Here is a 19,421-nt window from a genome sequence, read left to right on the forward strand (position 1 = left end):
TCTGCTAGTATTTGAAATGTAAGAACCTCTGTAATTATCAAATTCATTAGTTATCCTACTTCATGCAAGTAAAGAGAGTAGTTGCTCCAGCAGGAAGGGTTTATTGAATTAAATTGTTAATATTGTATCTGTACTGAAAGACTGCATATACATATTACTTAGTTGTTTAAGGACTTTGGGCATAATTTGCTGGTTTAAATGTTTAGCAGAAGTAAAATCTTTCTACTGATATTGTTATTTCAATGGTGAGAGCGCTTTGGGATGAATAATACTTTATCATTAGATTTGTAAGACTTTAGTAGACTTATGAGCTACCAATTTTAGTATACTCTTAGCTTCTATTTGGCAAGAATAACAATGTAACCAAATAAAGTTAACTTGCAAGTAAGGAATTAACAATAATGTGGAGATTAAGTAACAAACATGCCTTTGATGTTAGTAACATGACAGTTCTTTAGTAATGGCACTCTTTCAATAGGAAAAAATATCAACAATAGACATATATGACTGAATTGCACTCAGACTGCTGGTTTTTAAAACTTAAGCTAAATACAATCATTAATATCTTTGGATGAAGTTATTCCATATTATACCATCTTATTAATAGTGATTTTTGTTGTTGTTGATGCTAAAGAAACCGTTGTCTGTATTTAACATTAATTACTTTATCTGTTAGATAAAATACAGACTAAAACGAGATTGTCCTGCATTTAATGTTCTCTTTACCAGAATTCATGGTAATGATCTGTGGCTGTACTTCACTCTTGAGATAGATGCTTATTGCATTTTTACAGTGGTTTTTGGCCACTAATAACATGTCAGTAACAAGCTGGGGCGAATATGAAATTTTGATCCAGAAACAAAGTGTAAGAAAAAAAATTGTTTGTCTGCTTTGAAATGCCACTGTCTTGTATTCCTGTCTCTTCTGTCAGAATGGCAGGCAAAATTTTCAGTTCCCATTTCTCTTACACCAGCCCCCACTAGAGCATGCATGCCAGCATCTGCACAAGCACGTCTAGTAAGCTGTATAGCCATATATAGGCTCTGCTTGCCCTTTTGGCAGAGGAAGATGAGCTCCTTAAGGATTAAAAAATGGGCATTGTCTCAGAATTTTTTAGAACGAAAAATCTTTGACAGATACATCATCAGCATGGTTGCTGACAGCATGTCATTGTAGGGAACTCAGGTAAAATCTAATGTTACTCATGATAACTAGTGCTAGCCTAGAATCAGCCTTCAGGAGCTGTGGACATTGAGGTGTGTCAGCTTCTTATAAAGCCTTTTTTGCATTCTGACACTTACATGCAGGTTGATGGTAAAACTAATAACTATTTCTCAAGTACCAGGGTAGAATAAGAAGTGAAAGATTGTGTATTATTGCTCTAGTATATGGATCTCTACCTGAGAGCCATGGTTATTTGTAGGTATTATTAATCTTGCACCTTCCTCCACTGATTACGCCTGATCATTCAGACCTATAATGTTGAAGTGTTAATGCATGAAACCTAAGCTGTTACGCTTCATAGACTGTGAATAATTTTAACATAGGTGATTTATTAAAGTTGGAATTTTTCTTCTGGCTGAAGAAGGTTTTTGAATGGTCATGGTTTTGGTATTTCAAGAGGAAGGAATTATCTTCATTGGCAACGCATGTTATGGATTCTCTTCAGATTGTTTTCACAAAGATCTGAATATTAATTTCTTAAAAATAATTTATGGAAATAAACAACATTCCTATCATTTTCTTTTTTGTCACCTGTGCTTTTTTCAGAAAGTACTATAAGACTCTGTTTGGAGTAATTAAGCGCTTTGTGTATATTTTAAGGTTAGTTTTCTTAACTGACAGTCAAGGTAGTTTTGACTTGCTGCAGAACACTGATCTTTAATTTTTAGACATCTTTCCTTCAGTACCCTTGGTGGAAGATGATCCAGTCAGGGAATACTTAAGTAAAATGAACATATATAAGTCCATGGGCCCTGATGGGATGCACCCATGAGTGCTGAAGGAGCTGGTACATGGAGAAACAGGCTGACAGGAACCTTGTGAAATTCAACAAAGAGAAGTGCAAAGTCCTGCACCTGAAGAGAAACAACATCCCCCATACACCAGTACATACTGGAGTCTGACCAGCTGGATAGCAGCTCTGCAGAAAAAGCCCTGTGGGTCCTGGTAGACACCAAGTTGACTGTGAACCAGCTATGTGCCCTTGCAGTAAAGAAAGCCAGTGGTAACCTGGACTGCATTAGGAGGAGTGTTGACAGAAGGTTGAGGGAGATGATCCTTCCCCTCTGCTCAGCACTGGTGAGGCTACAGCTGCAGTGCTGGGTTCAGTTCTGGGCTCCCCAGTACAAGAGAGACATGAACATCCTGGAGAGACTCCAGTGGAGGGCCACAAAGATGATGAAGGGACTGGAGCATCTCTCCCATGAGGAAAGGCTGACAGAGCTGGGACTGCTCAGCCTGGAGAAGACTCAGAGGGGATCTTGTCAGTATGTACAAACACTTGATGGAAGGGAAGAAAGAGGACAGAGCCAGGCTCTTTCCAGTGATGCCCAGTGACAGGACCAGAGGCAATGGAAACAACCTCTGAGACACAGGAGGTTCCCTCTGAACATCAGGAAACATTTTTTCACTGTGAGGGTGACTGAGCACTGGCACAGGTGGTCATAGAATGATTTGAGTTGGAAGGGACTTTAAAGATCATCTAGTTCCAACCCACCCTGCCATGGGCAGGGACACCCTCCACTTGACCAGGTTGCCCAAAGCCCCATCCAGCCTGGCCTTGAACACTTCCAGGGAGGGGGCATCCACAACTTCTCTGGGCAACCTCTCCTAGTGCCTCACCGCGCTTATTGTAAAAAATGTATTCCTGATACCTAATCAAAACTTACCCTCTTTCAGTTTAAAGTCATTACGCCTTGTCCTATCACTCCAAGCCCTTGTAAACGGTCCCTCTCCAGCTTTCCTGTAGGCCCCCTTCAGGTACCGGAAGGCTGCTCTAAGGTCTTCCTGGAGCCTTCTCTTCTCCAGGCTGAACATTCCCAACTCTCTCAGCCTGTCCTCACAGGAGAGGTGCTCCACCCCTCCAGTCAGCTTTGTGGCCCTCCTCTGGACTCTCTCCAACATGTCCTTGTCTCTCTTGTACTGGGGCCCCCAGAGCTGGACACAGTACTCCAGGTGGGGTCTCACAAGAGTGGAGTAGAAGGGGAGAATCACCTCCCTTGACCTGCTGGTCACGCTTCTTTTGATGCAGCCCAGGACACAGTTGACTTTCTGGGCTGCAAGCGCACATTGTCGACTCATGCTGAGCTTTTCATCTGCCAACACCCCCAAGTCCTTCTCAGGGCTGCTCTAAACCCTTGCTATCCAGGGAGGTTATGGAGTCTCCATCCTTGGAGATACTTAAAAGCTGTCTAGATGTGGTGCTGGGCAACTGACTCTGTGTGTCCCTGCTTTAGTCAGGGGGTTTCGCCCAGATGATCTCCAGAGTTCCTTTCAAACCTCAACCATTCTGTGATTGTCATGTCAAATGATGGGAAAGAAAAAAAACAATTAAACTTTGGCTAATTAAAAAAAATCTTTATTACATCATACGAATGTAAATTATATGGCGCTGTGTTAATTTAATTTTTTCTTTCTTTATTCCATTGTTACTTCTAATTCTGGCAGAATGCATTGATGGAGATCTTAGTCTGTTCCTGTCAGGTTTATCATAAGTCAGTTAACTTGTTCTCAAAATGCTGGCTTTATAATATTACTGCTAATTTTTATCCTGCTGACTCTAACTCCTTTCTTATTCATTAGGGCTCAAATTGTCAACTGCAGTAAACGAGTTTTCTTTGCCTGTCCAACCTGACTTTATTGTGTGCTGAAAGAAAACTACCCTGCCTGAGTTTGTTTTGGTAAAGATGCTTGAAGTGTTCTGTATATGTCAAAATTGGAATTTCAAAAGTGATGAAGCAGTTGTGAAAAAATCCCAGCATCCCACTTAAAACATATAATCCCAATAGTGTTTAAAGTTAACGCTGTAACTTACACATTTTAAGGAGTTTGGATTTCTTTTGCCAGTCTGTGTACTTTTTACATGTACTTGTATTGCTTTTAGATGTGGTTGCATGTATCACTTCACTGTGCCAGTTTACAGCTTAAATAAACTTTAGTTCTGTGTGTGAAATAGAGTGCTTTCTGGCAGAGTCAGCTTAGGTATTAGCTTTTATAACAGCTGCAGTTCAATGTCTTAAATTGAAGAGGACAATATACTTAAGCTGTTCATATAAAATGCTGTTGAGTTTGTTTAATAATGCATGGTCATTTTTGTATAACTCTACAAGTTATCTACCTTCTAATTGTCAAATATTTATGTAATTTAATAAAACAATTTCTTACCCAATTTTAGGTAAAGGTGATGTTTTATGGTAGGCTCTGTGGGTATGTTATGACAGCCTTACTGATTTTGAATGGAGCAGCTCGATAAACAAACCTGTCTACTTCTCAAAAGTTCTTATGTTTGCTCTGTACTACCAACAACTAGAGATACTGGCAGTGACCTTTCACCTTTCCCACGGGTGCCACAGGCTGAGGAGGTTTGTCTAAGCTCTTCATTCCCACTCTAGAAAGATATATTCACGTCATCATTTTTCTCTTATGTTTGACCCTCCCAGGCGGTAGAAGGATGACTTTTGGAGCTGAGGAACTGAACGAGACTTGAATTTGAAGAGAAAATGACACTGTTGATTAAAAAGATCTCTGTACAGGTTCTACCTTGTACAGTAATACATAGTATTTTGGTTTTACTGCAGTGTAACTGGCAAGCTTGTGGCCAAGGAAATTTGGCACTGTATTTCAGCAGTGGAAACTGGCTCTGCAGAATCTGTGTCATTTCTTCCTGTCCACTAGTTGCTGTAGTCCGAGATGTGTAGTTGCCAGAGGCAACCCCAGCATTAATGTTGTGGTGGCTGCACTGTAAGACTGCCAGAATAGAAATTCAGTACATAATGTTTTTGGCAATCTCTACTATTTCTGAGTGTGGTTAGGCAGGTGTCTGTCATTCCTTTCTAAGGCCCTCATAAGTCAAAAAGACAGGAAAAATCTCAGCATGGATTGTCACTGCTCCATTCAAAACAGTTGGAATAACTTGTCACACTCACAACTTTTATCCTAGGAAGATGCTATACTTGACATCTTGAATTTATACTACTAAGCGGGTTGCTGAACTCCCTGTCCCCTTTAAAGTAACTCTGACTCCCAGAGATTGTTAGGTTGAAATTACAGGCTTATAAAGCAATGATTTCTTGTCATTAGACACTATAGGTACATCAGTATGGGTTGAGGATTTTATTAGACAAATTACCACAGCTTCTGAAAACCCTAGTTGCAGATCCAGAAGTCTTAAGTTGCACAAACATAAGATAAAAGATAGTCTTAAGCAATTTACAATGAAAGTATCGGGCAAACAACAGTAGATGAGTACCCGTGAGGTATTTTTTGTGGTGGTACAGTTAGACATGAGCCTGTCTGAGGTTTAAGTGCTCAAATAAAAAGCAGCTTTGGCCGGGGCGTCATACAAGCAGTGAGAGAGATGCTCTTTTTGAGAGTATAATGCTGTCCTACTGTAGCTGGATGTTTTCTGAGATGGAGTTGGTATGCATTTGTCCATCTTAGTGCATGTGCAGAATGTCTGTGTCTTTGCTGTTCTTTTCCTTGGTTAGATGTGGTCTTTGTGGTACGGCCTAAACCATTCCTCCTTCCTGGTTCTTCCTCTCCTCCACTCTGCTTGTTTTTCTCAAGGAACTGTCATGATTTAGACTTTTGCACTCAGGTTGTTAGTGCCAACTTGTACTTTATTTCCCCACTCCTCCAAGGGTAGTGGTATTTTTGTTTGTGTGAATGGGAACTCCAGAATCCTCTTCAGCTGTTGCACGGTTTCTTTTTTGAAGGATATGCCATGTTAATTTAGATCGTGCAGCTCCTCTGAATGGTAATAGATTTTTTTTTTCTGATTTACTGTCCTTGTGTCTGCTGCTGCCCATCCATGCTCAGATCAGTGCTGTCTCTTGATATGCTACTAAACTACCAAATAGCTGAGTTCTGTAGGAACAGTGAAATTTAGTCGTTTTTTTCTTTTGTGCACCAGTTTGTTACCAGCTATTTGTTAAATCTGATGGTTGTGAGTCTTGAGAGGCTTTATGCAGCTTTCTTTTTTCTTTAAATCTTTTAGAAAACAGGTGAAAGGTAAAGCTGTCAGATGGGTGCTGTAGACGTTGAAAAAGATTTCAGTCCACTTTTCAGTATCAGATATTTCTTTCAAAATGTCCCTGAGCTCAAGCCTCTTTTTTGAGAAGTATCCAGAAAATGCAAAGGAGGTCACTGCATTCATGTACCTGGGGAACAAAAGTAGATTTATTTATTTATATATTTTAAAAATATCATCTGTGGTGTTAGAACTGACAGTAAATACCAGAATGAAGAATATTTTGAATCCTATCTTGTTATTATACACTTTGAGAAGGCAGGCATGAGGGGACCTTTCATGTCTCAAAAGAAACAGAACATTTTTTTTTGTTGTTGTTTTTAAGTTTAAATAGCAGTGTATCATCAGTTTATAAGTTCACTGCTTCTTTGTCTTGAAATAAGCTATTTTTGAATAGTATAGCTTCTTTTCTTGATGACTGTGCCTTTCAAAATGAGCCTCTGAACTGAGCCTTTTTTCCTTTAAGCAGAATTTTCTTAGTAATAGTAGTTGAGAAAATTGAGAAGCAGAGCTCCTTCAGTTTGTCTAGAGTTGTAATTAAAAAAAAAATCCACGCCTTTGAAAGCCAGATTTGAGGTGCTGTATGCCACTGGGCACTGCAAAGGCAACGCCTAGATGTCTATTAGTAAAACTCCCAGAATAACTTCTGCAAAAATGTTTGCATAGCTTGAAAAATAAATGTTTGGTCTTTTCTGAGTGTATTGCCAGTCTTAGATTTAGAGGAGTATTCAGCTGCTTGATTTTAGTTTAGCTTGTGGTATGGGTGATGGGAGTTATTTTTGGATCACACTCTATAAGTAAATGCAACTGGATCCTGCAAGAGACATCAAGAGGCAAGTGGCAGGAAACTTTGAAGTTGTTTTGTAAATCTTCGTCTTGGTGGCTGTGTCAAATTTCCATGGATTGAGGGTGACTATTTCATCCACCGTATAAAGCCAGATGAGAAATAAAGTTTCTGACAAGTAATACGAGATCCTGTTTTCTCAGATGAGCCTCATCGAATGTAAATCTAGCCCCCGTGTGTCTTCATCTACATCTGGGTATTCTGGTTCTTAGTAATTCCTGTTTTAGTCCTTTATCAATTTGTATCTTGGTGTTTTGTGTCAAGAGGCTGTTTAGCACTGTCTCAAAATGAAAGATTTGGACTGAGAGAGGTAGAGAAACAAAAACATTGGTCAGATAGTGAGCCCTCTAGTGTAGTAGCATGTTTGATGGTGGCCAGTACCATTTCCTTCAGAATAGTTCAGACACTGCTGTGGAATAAGGTGTCCAGAGAAGAATTGACTTCCTTTGTCTCAATCAATTAGTGGTTTGTCCTGGTTCTGGCAAGGATAGAGTTAATTTTACAAGGAGCCAGGACAGGTGAGCCAAGCTGGCTGGGGGCTATTCCATGCCATGTGACGTCATGCTCACCATAAAAGGGGGGCTAGTCGGGTAGGGGAAGCGGGGTGCAGTTTTGCGGGCTGAGTGTCTGGTCGGTCAGTGGTTGGTTTGGTAAATTGTTCTCTGTTATCACCCATTGTTAATATTTGTTATCAGCACTGTTGTTGATTGTTTTTCTCTCTCCTTTGTTGTCCCAGTAAACTGCCCCTATCCCAACCCTCGAGGCTTTTGGTTGTTTTTTTTCCGTTCTCCTCCCGGTCCACTGGGGAAGAAGTGAGCGGCGCTCAGCTGCTGGCTGGGCCTAAACCACGTCAGTCCTTTTTGGCGCCCAACGTGGGGCCTGAGGGGTTGTGATAACGACAAGTCTGACCCAAGTGTGTTAAAGAAAAATTGTCATAAGAATTTATGATGTTATTGAAACAGTCACTGGTCATAGTGATGTTCTGTTTGGTTACATGGCTCTGGTTTGTAAACCCGTGTTTACTCTATGTAATCCCTGCAGTGCTGTTTATCACCTCTGGGAGAGGGGTTCCTGTTCTCATATTGTTGTATTGTGTGATAATGACTTATGATAAGATATCATTGACAGTCATGGGTCTGAGCTGGTATGTGTATGTAGCATTTCGGTCAGGCCCGTACCTCAGTCAATATCTTTCAGAATTGATTAATAATTGCACCCGATCTATGGGGAAGATGGGGGGGGGATACCTTCTCCCACTCTTTCACGTCCCCTTTTCCTTTTTGGTTGGTCACGACAATTTTTGAGAATTTTGAATACCTTTGGAATGTTCAGGCCAGTATATTCCTATTGCTAGGTCTCCTGAATGTTTTCCAACTCATGTTCAGGGTTAGCAAAAATTGTTTCAAGAATATTACCCAGGGATATTCCCCAAGACTGAATGGTCAGGGCTGGCATGGCATTTGGGAGAGTATGGGTGGGTATCTAGAGACCTTTTCACCCCCAATGGTTTGGAGCTTCACTCCTGAACAATTGCAAGACCCTGATAAAATGGTAGAATATTTGAAAGGAAAATGCTGTGGGGATTCTAAGGAGACACAACTTACTGTGCTGTGCTGGGCCCTGGCCACAATCTATCTAACACTGCTTGACAGTAGACAGCACCATCCAGAGGGAGAGAGCGGACCCACAGGCACTGCGGCTACCCAAGCACCGCAACAGGCACTGCAGCTACCCAAACCCCTGAAATAGGCACTGTAGCCGAGCCAAAAGATCAACCCACACCAGTATCAGTCGTCTCTATACACAAAAAGAAATACACAAAGAAATCGGTTCGCTTAGTGAGAGATGATGATGAACCGGGGCCATCACGAGAAGAAGAAGAGCCAGAACCAGAAGTGATCACCCGATCTCTGTCCCTGAATGAGTTGCGAGATATGCAGAAAGACTTCAGCTGCCTTCCAGGGGAGCACATTATTACCTGGCTGCTCCGCTGCTGGGATAACGGGGCCAGTAGCCTGGAACTGGAGGGCAGGGAGGCCAAGCAGCTGGGATCCTTGTCTAGGGAAGGGGGCATTGACAAGGCAATTGGGAAGAAGGCGCAGGCCCTCAGCCTCTGGAGGCGACTCCTGTCAAGTGTGAGGGAAAGGTATCCTTTCAGCGAAGATGTCATATGTCGGGCGGGCAAGTGGACCACCATGGAGAGAGGTATCCAATATCTGAGAGAATTAGCTGTGCGGGAAATGGTTTATTACGATCCAGACAACGCACAGTTGCCCACAGACCCCGATGAAGTCCAGTGTACCTGACCCATGTGGCAAAAATTTGTGCGAAGTGCACCATCATCGTACGCCAACTCACTGGCAGTAATTGACTGGAAGAGTGAAGAGGCACCCACAGTGGATGAAGTGGCTGGCCGACTCTGGCAATATGAAGAGAGCCTTTCTTCCTCCCTCGTCTCGGCTGTGGAGAAGCTGTCCCAGGATGTCCGGCAACTCAAAGAGGATATATTGTACTCCCCACCCCCACAGACCCGTATTTCAGCTGTTAGGAGTAAGCGTTTTTCTGCTCCAGAGAGGGGATATGGAGCATATACACCACGAGGTATCCTGTGGTTTTCCTGCGTGACCATGGAGAAGACATGAGGAAATGGGATGGGAAGCCTACTTCAACCCTGCAGGCATGCGTACATGAGCTACAAGGCAAGACAGCTGTACAAAGGAACTCTTCCAGAAAGGATGCTGCTCCAGGTTCCACCGGGCAGCCCCCCAGATCAAGTGGAAGGCCTGACCGCACTTACGACCCTCTTGGAGGGACTTCTAAGTCCTTTCTGCAAGAGATGAGCAGCGAATATGATGAGCAGGATTAGAGGGGCCCTGCCTCCAGCCAGGTGGAAGAAAGGGACAACAGAGTGTATTGGACTGTGTAGATCCGATGGCCTGGCACATCGGACCCACAAGAGTACAAGGCCCTAGTGGACACAGGTGCATAGTGTACCCTAATGCCATTGAACTATGAAGGGGTGGAACCGATATCTATTTCTGGTGTGACGGGGGGATCCCAACAGTTGACTCTGTTGGAGGCTGAAGTAAGTCTAACTGGGAATGAGTGGCAAAAGCACCCCATTGTGACTGGGCCAGAGGCTCCGTGCATCCTGGAGATGGACTACCTCCGGAAAGGGTATTTCAAAGACCCAAAAGGTTACCGGTGGGCTTTTGGAATAGCTGCCTTGGAAAGGCAGGAAATTAAACCATTGTCTAGTTTGCCCGGTCTCTCGGAAGACCCTTCTGTTGTAGGGTTGCTGAGGGTTGAAGAGCAACAGGTGCCAATTGCTACTACAACTGTGCACCGGTGGCAATACCGCACCAACCGAGACTCCCTGGTTCCCATCCACAAGCTAATTTGTCAACTGTGGAGCGTCAGGGAGTGATCAGCAGAACCCGCTCACCCTTTAACAGTCCCATATGGCCAGTGCGGAAGTCCAATGGAGAGTGGAGGCTGACGGTAGACTATCGTGGCCTGAATGAAGTCACACCGCCCATGAGTGCTGCCGTGCCAGATATGCTGGAACTTCAATATGAACTGGAGTCAAAGGCAGCCAAATGGTATGCCACAATTGATATCGCTAATGCATTTTTCTTGATCCCTTTGGCAGCAGAGTGCAAGCCACAGTTTGCCTTCACTTGGAGGGGCATTCAGTACACCTGGAATCGACTGCCCCAGGGGTGGAAACACAGCCCCACCATTTGCCATGGACTGATCCAGACTGCACTGGAAAAGGGTGAAGCCCCAGAGCACCTGCAGTACATTGATGACATCATTGTATGGGGCAACTCAGCAGAGGAAGTGTCCGAGAAAGGGAAGAAAATAATCCAAATCCTGCTGCAGGCTGGCTTTGCCATGAAACGAAGTAAGGTGAAGGGGCCTGCGCAGGAAATCCAATTTTTAGGAATAAGGTGGCATGATGGGCGGCGTCAGATCCCTATGGATATTATCAACAAAATAGCAGCCATGTCCCCACCAACCAACAAAAAGGAGACACAGGCCTTCTTAGGCGTTGTGGGTTTCTGGCGAATGCACATTCCAAATTACAGTCTGATAGTAAGCCCTCTCTACCATGTAACCCGGAAGAAGAATGATTTCAAATGGGGCCCTGAGCAACAACAAACTTTTGAACAAATTAAACAAGAAATAGTTCATGCCGTAGCTCTTGGGCCAGTCCGGGCAGGACCAGATGTAAAAAATGTGCTGTACACCGCAGCCGGGGAGAATGGCCCTACCTGGAGTCTCTGGCAGAAAGCACCAGGGGAGACTCGAGGTCGACCCCTGGGGTTTTGGAGTCAGGGATATAGAGGATCCGAGGCCCACTACACTCCAACGGAAAAGGAGATATTGGCAGCCTACGAAGGGGTTCGAGCTGCTTCAGAGGTGATTGGCACCGAAGCACAGCTCCTCTTGGCACCCCGACTGCCAGTGCTAGGCTGGATGTTCAAAGAGAGGGTTCCTTCTACACATCACGCAACCGATGCTATGTGGAGTAAGTGGGTTGCACTGATCACACAATGGGCTCGAATAGGAAGGCCCAGTCGTCCAGGGATTCTGGAAGTGATCACAGACTGGCCAGAAGGGAAAGATTTTGGAATGTCGCCAGAGGAGGAGGTGACACGTGCTGAAGAAGCCCCACCGTATAATAAACTAACAGAAGATGAGAAACCATATGCCCTCTTCACTGATGGGTCCTGTCGCATCGTGGGAAAGCATCGAAGGTGGAAGGCTGCTATATGGAGTCCTACAGGGTGAGTTGCGAAGGTGAATCGAGCCAGTTTGCAGAGGTGAAAGCCATCCAGCTGGCCTTAGATATTGCTGAAAGAGAAAAGTGGCCAACACTGTACCTCTATACCGACTTATGGATGGTGGCCAATGCCCTGTGGGGGTGGTTACAGCAGTGGAAGCGGAGCAACTGGCAGCGTAGAGGCAAACCCATCTGGGCTGCCCCATTGTGGCAAGATACCGCTGCCCAGCTAGAGAAGCTGGTTGTAAAGGTCCGTCATGTAGATGCCCGCGTACCCAAGAGTCGGGCCACTGAGGAACATCAGAACAACCAGCAGGTAGATCAGGCTGCCAAGATTGAAGTGGCTCAGGTGGATTTGGACTGGCAGCGTAAGGGTGAATTATTTATAGCTCGGTGGGCCCATGACACCTCAGGCCATCAAGGAAGAGATGCGACATATAGATGGGCCCGTGATGGAGGGGTGGACTTGAGCATGGACGCCATCTCACAGGTCATCCATCAATGTGAAACATGCGCTGCAATCAAGCAAGCCAAGCGGGTAAAGCCTCTGTGGTATGGAGGCCGATGGCTGAAATATAAATATGGGGAAGCATGGCAAATCGGCTACATCACGCTCCCGCAAAGCCGCCAAGGCAAGCATTATGTTCTTACAACGGTGGAAGTAACCACTGGATGGCTGGAAACATATCCTGTGCCCTATGCCACTGCCCGGAGCACTATTCTGGGTCTTGAAAAGCAAGTCCTGTGGCGACATGGCACCCCAGAGAGAATCGAATCAGACAATGGGACTCATTTTCGGAACAACCTCATAGACACCTGGGCCAAAGAGCATGGTATTGAGTGGGTGTATCACATCCGCTATCATGCACCAGCCTCTGGGAAAGTTGAAAGGTACAACGGACTGCTAAAGACTACCCTGAGGGCAATGGGTGGTGGGACCCTCAAGCACTGGGACACACATTTAGCAAAGGCCACCTGGTTAGTTAACACTAGGGGATCTGCCAATCGAGCTGGCCCTGCCCAATCAAAATTTCCACGCCCAGTAGAAGGAGATAAAGTTCCTGTAGTGCGCATGAAGAATATGTTGGGTAAAACAGTTTGGGTCATCCCTGCTTTAGGCAAAGGCAAGCCCATCTGCGGGATTGCTTTTGCTCAGGGACAGGGTGCACTTGGTGGGTGATGAGAAAGGATGGGGAAGTCCGGTGTGTACCCCAAGGGGATTTGATTTTGGGTGAAAATAGCCAATAAATTAAATTGTATGATGTTAGTATAACCATAAGAATCACCCAAAACTAATGAAGGATGGACTTTGGAACTGACTTCAACTGGTGCCCAGGAGCTTCATCGAAAATTACATCTGTGACATCCAGACTGCGAGCATGGACCATACCAGATACATCAGCCATGAAAAATACTCCTGATGCAGCGTGCAACAATCCAGCAGCACGCACCATTGTTCCTGCTCTGAGACACTGTAATGGCAGATGGAACCCAAAGCCATGGCCTAAATGAACTCAATGGACACTTTATAGAGCGATGGCCCACGGAGTAAGAGAATGGTGTCAGTGAAAAATCTGGGCATGACGTAGATGGTATGGAATAAGGGGTGGATAATGTCCTGGTTCTGGCAAGGATAGAGTTAATTTTACAAGGAGCCAGGACAGGTGAGCCAAGCTGGCCGGGGGCTATTCCATGCCGTGCTCACCATAAAAGGGGGCTAGTGCGGCAGGGGAGGAGCTGCGCAGTTTCAGCGTCTGGTCGGTCAGTGGTTGGTTTGGTAAATTGTTCTCTGTTATCACCCATTGTTACTATCTGTTATCAGCGCTGTTGTTGATTGTTTTTCCCTCTCCCTTGCTGTCCCAGTAAACTGCCCTTATCCCAACCCTCGAGGCTTTTGCCATTGTTTTTTTTCTGTTCTCCTCCCGGTCCTGCTGGGGAAGGAGTGAGTGAGCGGCCGCCTGGTGCTCAGCTGCTGGCTGGGCCTAAACCACGTTGTACCTTACCACCTGCTCATATCACCTGTAGTTTTCATCCTATTTAATCTAAGGTTTGCTTTCTTTGTGTGTGTCAGTTCTTTTAATGGATGAGTAGTTGTCATGTTTTCAATTCTGATGAAAAGTATTTTTTAGTAATTTATGTAATTTTTAAAGAATGGTAAAGAAGGTTCTTAAAAGTTAATGTTCACATGAAATATTGAATAAATTTCATTTTCATGTAAAATGCCATTTTCTAAGTTGTATTCTTTCAGTGCTTGTGCAGTCTTGCTTTCAGATGACACAAGCATAAGGGAGATTAACACAGCTCAGAACACTGTGAACCTTACTTGCTTTTCACGCTGTTCCTGTATGGCATCACATGGAGGTGATCTCTATTGGAAGATGTGCTTTTGCAGCTTGACATTGAAATTATGCCTCTTGTCCAATCGAGTCTTAGGGGCAATTCCTATCCTAATGGTTTAACATAAGTACAGTTTAAAGAATACACTGCATTGGATATGTAAATATGGCATCTACAACTTCTTTTCTGTGGATCAGGTAGAGTACATGCATAAACAAGAGTATCATCTCTTTTGCCTATTTTGAGTTTAAAAGATGAGGTTGATGTCTGTTTCTGTCAAGTCTACGGGAGCTCAGAAGCACCACAGAAGGTGAAATGTCAAGAGCAGTTAATATATTTCAGTATCACAGTGTTTTCTTTCTTTAAACATTTGAAAGAGTTCCAAAGTACCTGTTACTTCTATTCCTGAAGAAAAATCAAGCAAAATTTACTTTTGCATATGACCGTTACCTTCTAGATATTTAACGTGTTAGGAAGGATTTAGTAAAATTAGCATATGTATATATGAACTTTTGCACCAGCAACTTGAGTCTGTCGTACTATTTAAGGGAGTTGTTTGTCCATTGCTGTAATGTATATTACCATAACTAAGGTGATAGAGCATGCTTTGCATGTAACAGTATATGTGCTTAACAGAGGTATGATTTAACCTGCTTCTAGAAGTTCGTTGCCTTCAAGTTATATTTTAAAAGTAATTTGTACTGTATAAACAGATTTCTGTTCCAGAGATACATGCATATCTAATACCACCAACCCTTTTTTCAGGTCCCTTTACAGATGTAGTTACTACAAATCTTAAACTACGAAATCCATCAGATAGAAAAGTATGCTTCAAAGTGAAGACCACAGCGCCTCGTCGATACTGTGTGAGGCCAAACAGCGGAGTTATTGACCCAGGATCATCTGTAATTGTTTCAGGTAAAAACAAATATATATACTTGTAGGTTGGCTGTTTTTAGGCCTTTCATGAAGGTCTCTAATGATTGATCTTAGAGGCTATTTGAAGTATGCCATTTTTTAAAAAACATTTTTAACAATACATTTGTTCCCCATAATTATTGCAAGGTCAACGTGATGTAGAGCTGCAAAGATACATGAAAAATCCTTCATACAGAAATACTTACCATTTGTCACATGCAGCTCTGTGAAACGAGGCAAAGTTGGAAATGGGCAGTGACATTAACAGTACTTTTGCTTCAGACTACTATACTCATCCTTATATTTTGAAGTAGGGCATTTCTTGGCTGCTCTGATGTGTTTAAAGTTTAACGTTTGACAGTTCATTGCATTTAAAAAAGAAAAAAAATTCATTCACGATTGTAGACTGGTTGTTTTGACGATAGTGTTGGTCCCTGAACTCCACTTCAGAATTTCTTCCATTTATCACAGTAGTATATGTTAAGTGGCAATCATTAAATTACTTTAAAAAAATTATATTTTCTGTTATTTTAGGTAGCTGGAGCAGTTTGTAGCCCTTAAATTTGAAAAATCACTATAGAGACACTAGACACTCATTCCTTAAACTGGTTTTGTTTTTTTGAGTGAGGGGATTAAAAAAAGAATCCTTACTTTTCAGCAGAGTGTGAGCTGAAACCAGACAATATATATTTTTTTTCTTCCCCATGAAACTCCACGTAGGTTTGGCTTGCTTATTTCATTCTGACAGTCCACAGAATTTTAATAGCTATATGTATAATCGCCTAATCCTATACTGGACTGTACAATGCCAAAAAGACCAGGTGTTACTCATTGTGGGAGCAGACATTCTCAAGAAAATGGGAAAAGACTAGGTGTCAGTCTTCTGATTTGGTAAATGATTTTTGTAGTTCATTCTGCTGATCATTTTGAGGTAAGAATCTCCTGAATAATGGAGATTCTCAAACCAGTGACTGTAAGAGGTGAGAAACTCTTTATTTCTTGGGACCTACCATATTTCCTAACTTGCAGAGAGGAGAATCGCCTTTTAATAGACTGTGGTCTTACAGGTTGTAGAGATCATGGGCGATGCAGGTGTGAGCTCTTAGATCTCCTAAGTCTAGAAAGCTGATTTTTATAGAACCCTTGGAGAGCTGTAGCAAAGCAAAAGGGAAACATGGAGAAATCCTCAAAATTTTTAAGATTCAGATCCTTATACTCTTTGGGAAGTTTAAAAGAAGCTGGAGAACTAGCTTCAGGTGATACATTCAAATGTTGCAAGGAATAACTCAGGAATACTTTGTATTTATGATTAAGACATTCACGAACTTTCCTTGTAGGAAAGAGACCAGTTTTCTAATCTAATATAATCTGTAGAACTTCAGTATTGCTTACCATGAACGGTCTGGCATCTTGCGGATGAAAGATCATTTTACTGAGAATTGTTTCAAGATTCTAGTAGTGAAAAGCTTACTTTATTTCCATCTTCAACTTAGAGCCATTTTGCCTCAACTGTGTGTTTGATTAGGTATTGAGGGATCTTTCCTGTGGGTAGTCATACATCACGATCGAGATATTGCTGGACTTTCTCTTCAGGGAGTTGAATAGATTGAAGTATTCCATTTGCCTATTGTAAAGTCTGTTTTCATAGTTACAAATAATCCTTTTAATGCTTTGAATATTTCAGTTTTTTAAATGATGAAATACCAGAGCTATAAACAATATTTCAGCTTCAGGTTCACCAGGGAAACAGTATCATACTGCTCAACTCTTCAGTTTGCATAGCAGGGAATCTCTGATACCCCTTTGTCTGTATTACTGGATTCTCATGCAGTTATTCAGCTACAGTGACCCCAAGACACTTTCATGTGCAGTTGTTTAGTTACAATGACTCCACAATGCTTTTCAGAATTAAGTTCTCTTCTCCAAAGTGCCAGCATTGTATTTTTGTTTTTTAAGCTTATAATTTCTTTTGGGTCATTCGTTAAGCCAAGCGCGCAGATAATTTTTCTCGTGACCCACTTTATCTCGTCAGTCTCTCAACTGAATGTTTTCAGTGCTGACTCATTTTTCATATAATTAAACATAGATTTCTCCCACATTGTTGTGCAGACAGAAATCACTGTAGGATACCATAGGCTGAAATGCTGTGTTCAAAACTAAATGTTGAGATACTGTTGGCTGTCTTCAGCCTGTGTAATGCATCATGCTGATTCAGAGTCAAGCCAGTTTTTAATAAATGCACTGTTAGAGACGGGATTTAACAGTCATTTTAAGGAAGTCCATGGGCATTTTGTTTATCGTTCAATTGTGAATCACTAGGTAACCTTCTTTAGCCATGTTTATATCCTTTCTTCCAAAAAATACTAATTTGGTAAGAGCTGTTTTTCTTTACTTCAATGCCCTAAATTAACTCTTCATTATTGTGTCATGTATTGCTTGTTAACAACAATTGCTTGTTGTTGATTTTTCTTTTCAGAATACTCTTCTTCCTTCACAACTTGTTACTGTTACTTGTTACTGTTCTTCCTTCTGATTTCCAGACCCCTTTAAGATTTATTTTGTGGAGATAAAGCCTTCCTCCATAGAAGACTGAGGCCTATTAACAAGAGGCTTCCTTTCATAGCTATTTGTTGCTGTTCCCCTAGAAGTGATCTCTGGACTACTCAGGGATTCCAAGAACATCTTGAAAACTGCGGCTTTGTATATTCATGAGATTTTCCGTGATTACTTAAAACCATGAAGAGCTTGAAGGGCTCTTTGGATCTGTGGATTGTCTTTTTCTGCTGCTTTTCAATTCAATCAGGTTTTCAGCTGTTACCGAGTGGTCAAAGAGCATAAAGAGCGTAACAGTTATCCCTGTTACTCAAGGATTCTGCCAGCATGTGAAAAAGTTCTCTGATGATGGAAAGCTGGCTTTGCTATCTTTCAAGTTATTCCATCTGTTCCCTTGGCTTTAGGAAACTGAAGTACTGCATACTATTCAGTAGTCTGTTGATGGAACAATTCTTAGAGATAAATTGCTATAGCATCTGTACCTGGAAGAAGCATTTAGTTTGATCAGTTATGTTTTGGACCACAGTGAGACCAAGGATTTAAGGAAACTGGACTTTTAAACCTTTCCAAATGGGATTGTTTGAAAGCATGTCAAATACTGCAATTCCTTTATGTGCTTTATTTGTGTAATATATCTGATTCACATTATTCACTTATCCTTTGATTATGATTTATGTAACATTTAAGGAAAATAATAATAAAAAAAGCGATAACTATCCTGTAGCAAACACCTGGACTTGTAACTAATATGTAAGGCCTCAAATTAATGTAAATTAATTAATGTAATTAAATTTAGAAGTAACTTTTTTTTCATAGGTACTAGGCCAAGTTAATAATTTTGATAGTGTACTTAGTATTTTATAAGCTAATGCAGTTCAGTCCTAGCATGAAGAATTTACTCTCTGTGTGAAGGGAAACATGTTGAACTCTACATCCAGTGAAGATTCAGAATTGTGGAAAATATAATTGAATTGTTGAAAACTGTAGCAATATCAAAGTATACAAACTGAATTGGTTTAGAATATATGGGAAGGTTCAGAGCACACAGTGTGCTTTTCTAGCTAAATCAGTATTTCTGCTATAGCTTTTTCATTGCTGTAAAATAGGTAAATATACAGATATCTGTTGATAGGACTACATAAGTGTAATTTTAGGGGTTTTTTAAAATCTTTATCTGAAACTGCTTCAACATGAGCCGGCAATGTGCGCTTGCAGCCCAGAAAGCCAACTGTATCCTGGGCTGCATCAAAAATGCGACCAGCAGGTTGAGGGAGGTGATTCTCCTCTATTCTGCTCTCATGAGAGTACCTCACCTGGAGTACTTTGTCCAGCTCCGTGGTCCCCAGTACAAGAGAGACAAGGACCCTGTTGGGACTGAGTCCAGAGGAGAGCCATGAAGATGATCAGAGTGCTGGAGCACCTCTCCTATGAAGACACACTGAGAGAGTTGGGGTTGTCTAGCTTGGAGAAGAGAAGGCTCCGGGGAGACCTTAGAGCAGCCTTCCGGTACCTGAAGGGGCCTACAGGAAAGCTGGAGAGGAACTATTTACAAGGGCCTGGAGTGATAGGACAAGGGGTAATGGCTTTAAACTGAAAGAGGGTAGGTTTTGATTAGGTATCAGGAATACATTTTTTACAATAAGCGCGGTGAGGCACTAGGGGAGGTTGCCCAGAGAAGTTGTGGATGATGCCCCCTCCCTGGAATTGTTCAAGGCCAGGCTGGATGGGG

At 42.4% G+C, this 19,421-nt stretch overlaps 1 protein-coding gene and 1 long non-coding RNA gene across 2 annotated transcripts in view; one reads left to right on the plus strand and one right to left on the minus strand.

Annotated features, from left to right (window-relative positions):
* Positions 1 to 19,421, minus strand: part of LOC142600403 (uncharacterized) — a 179,363-nt gene that overhangs the window by 64,965 nt on the left and 94,977 nt on the right. The gene's annotated exons all lie outside the window — the stretch shown is intronic.
* VAPA (VAMP associated protein A) overlaps positions 1 to 19,421 on the plus strand; it is a 36,333-nt gene that overhangs the window by 10,621 nt on the left and 6,291 nt on the right. The window contains exon 2 of the mRNA XM_075744470.1: positions 14,987 to 15,139. Within this exon, the coding sequence (XP_075600585.1) occupies positions 14,987 to 15,139 (153 nt within the window). The remainder of the gene's footprint in view (positions 1 to 14,986; positions 15,140 to 19,421) is intronic.

This window comes from Balearica regulorum, chromosome 2 (assembly GCF_011004875.1).
Source record: "Balearica regulorum gibbericeps isolate bBalReg1 chromosome 2, bBalReg1.pri, whole genome shotgun sequence".
Classification (NCBI taxonomy): Eukaryota; Metazoa; Chordata; class Aves; order Gruiformes; family Gruidae; genus Balearica; species Balearica regulorum.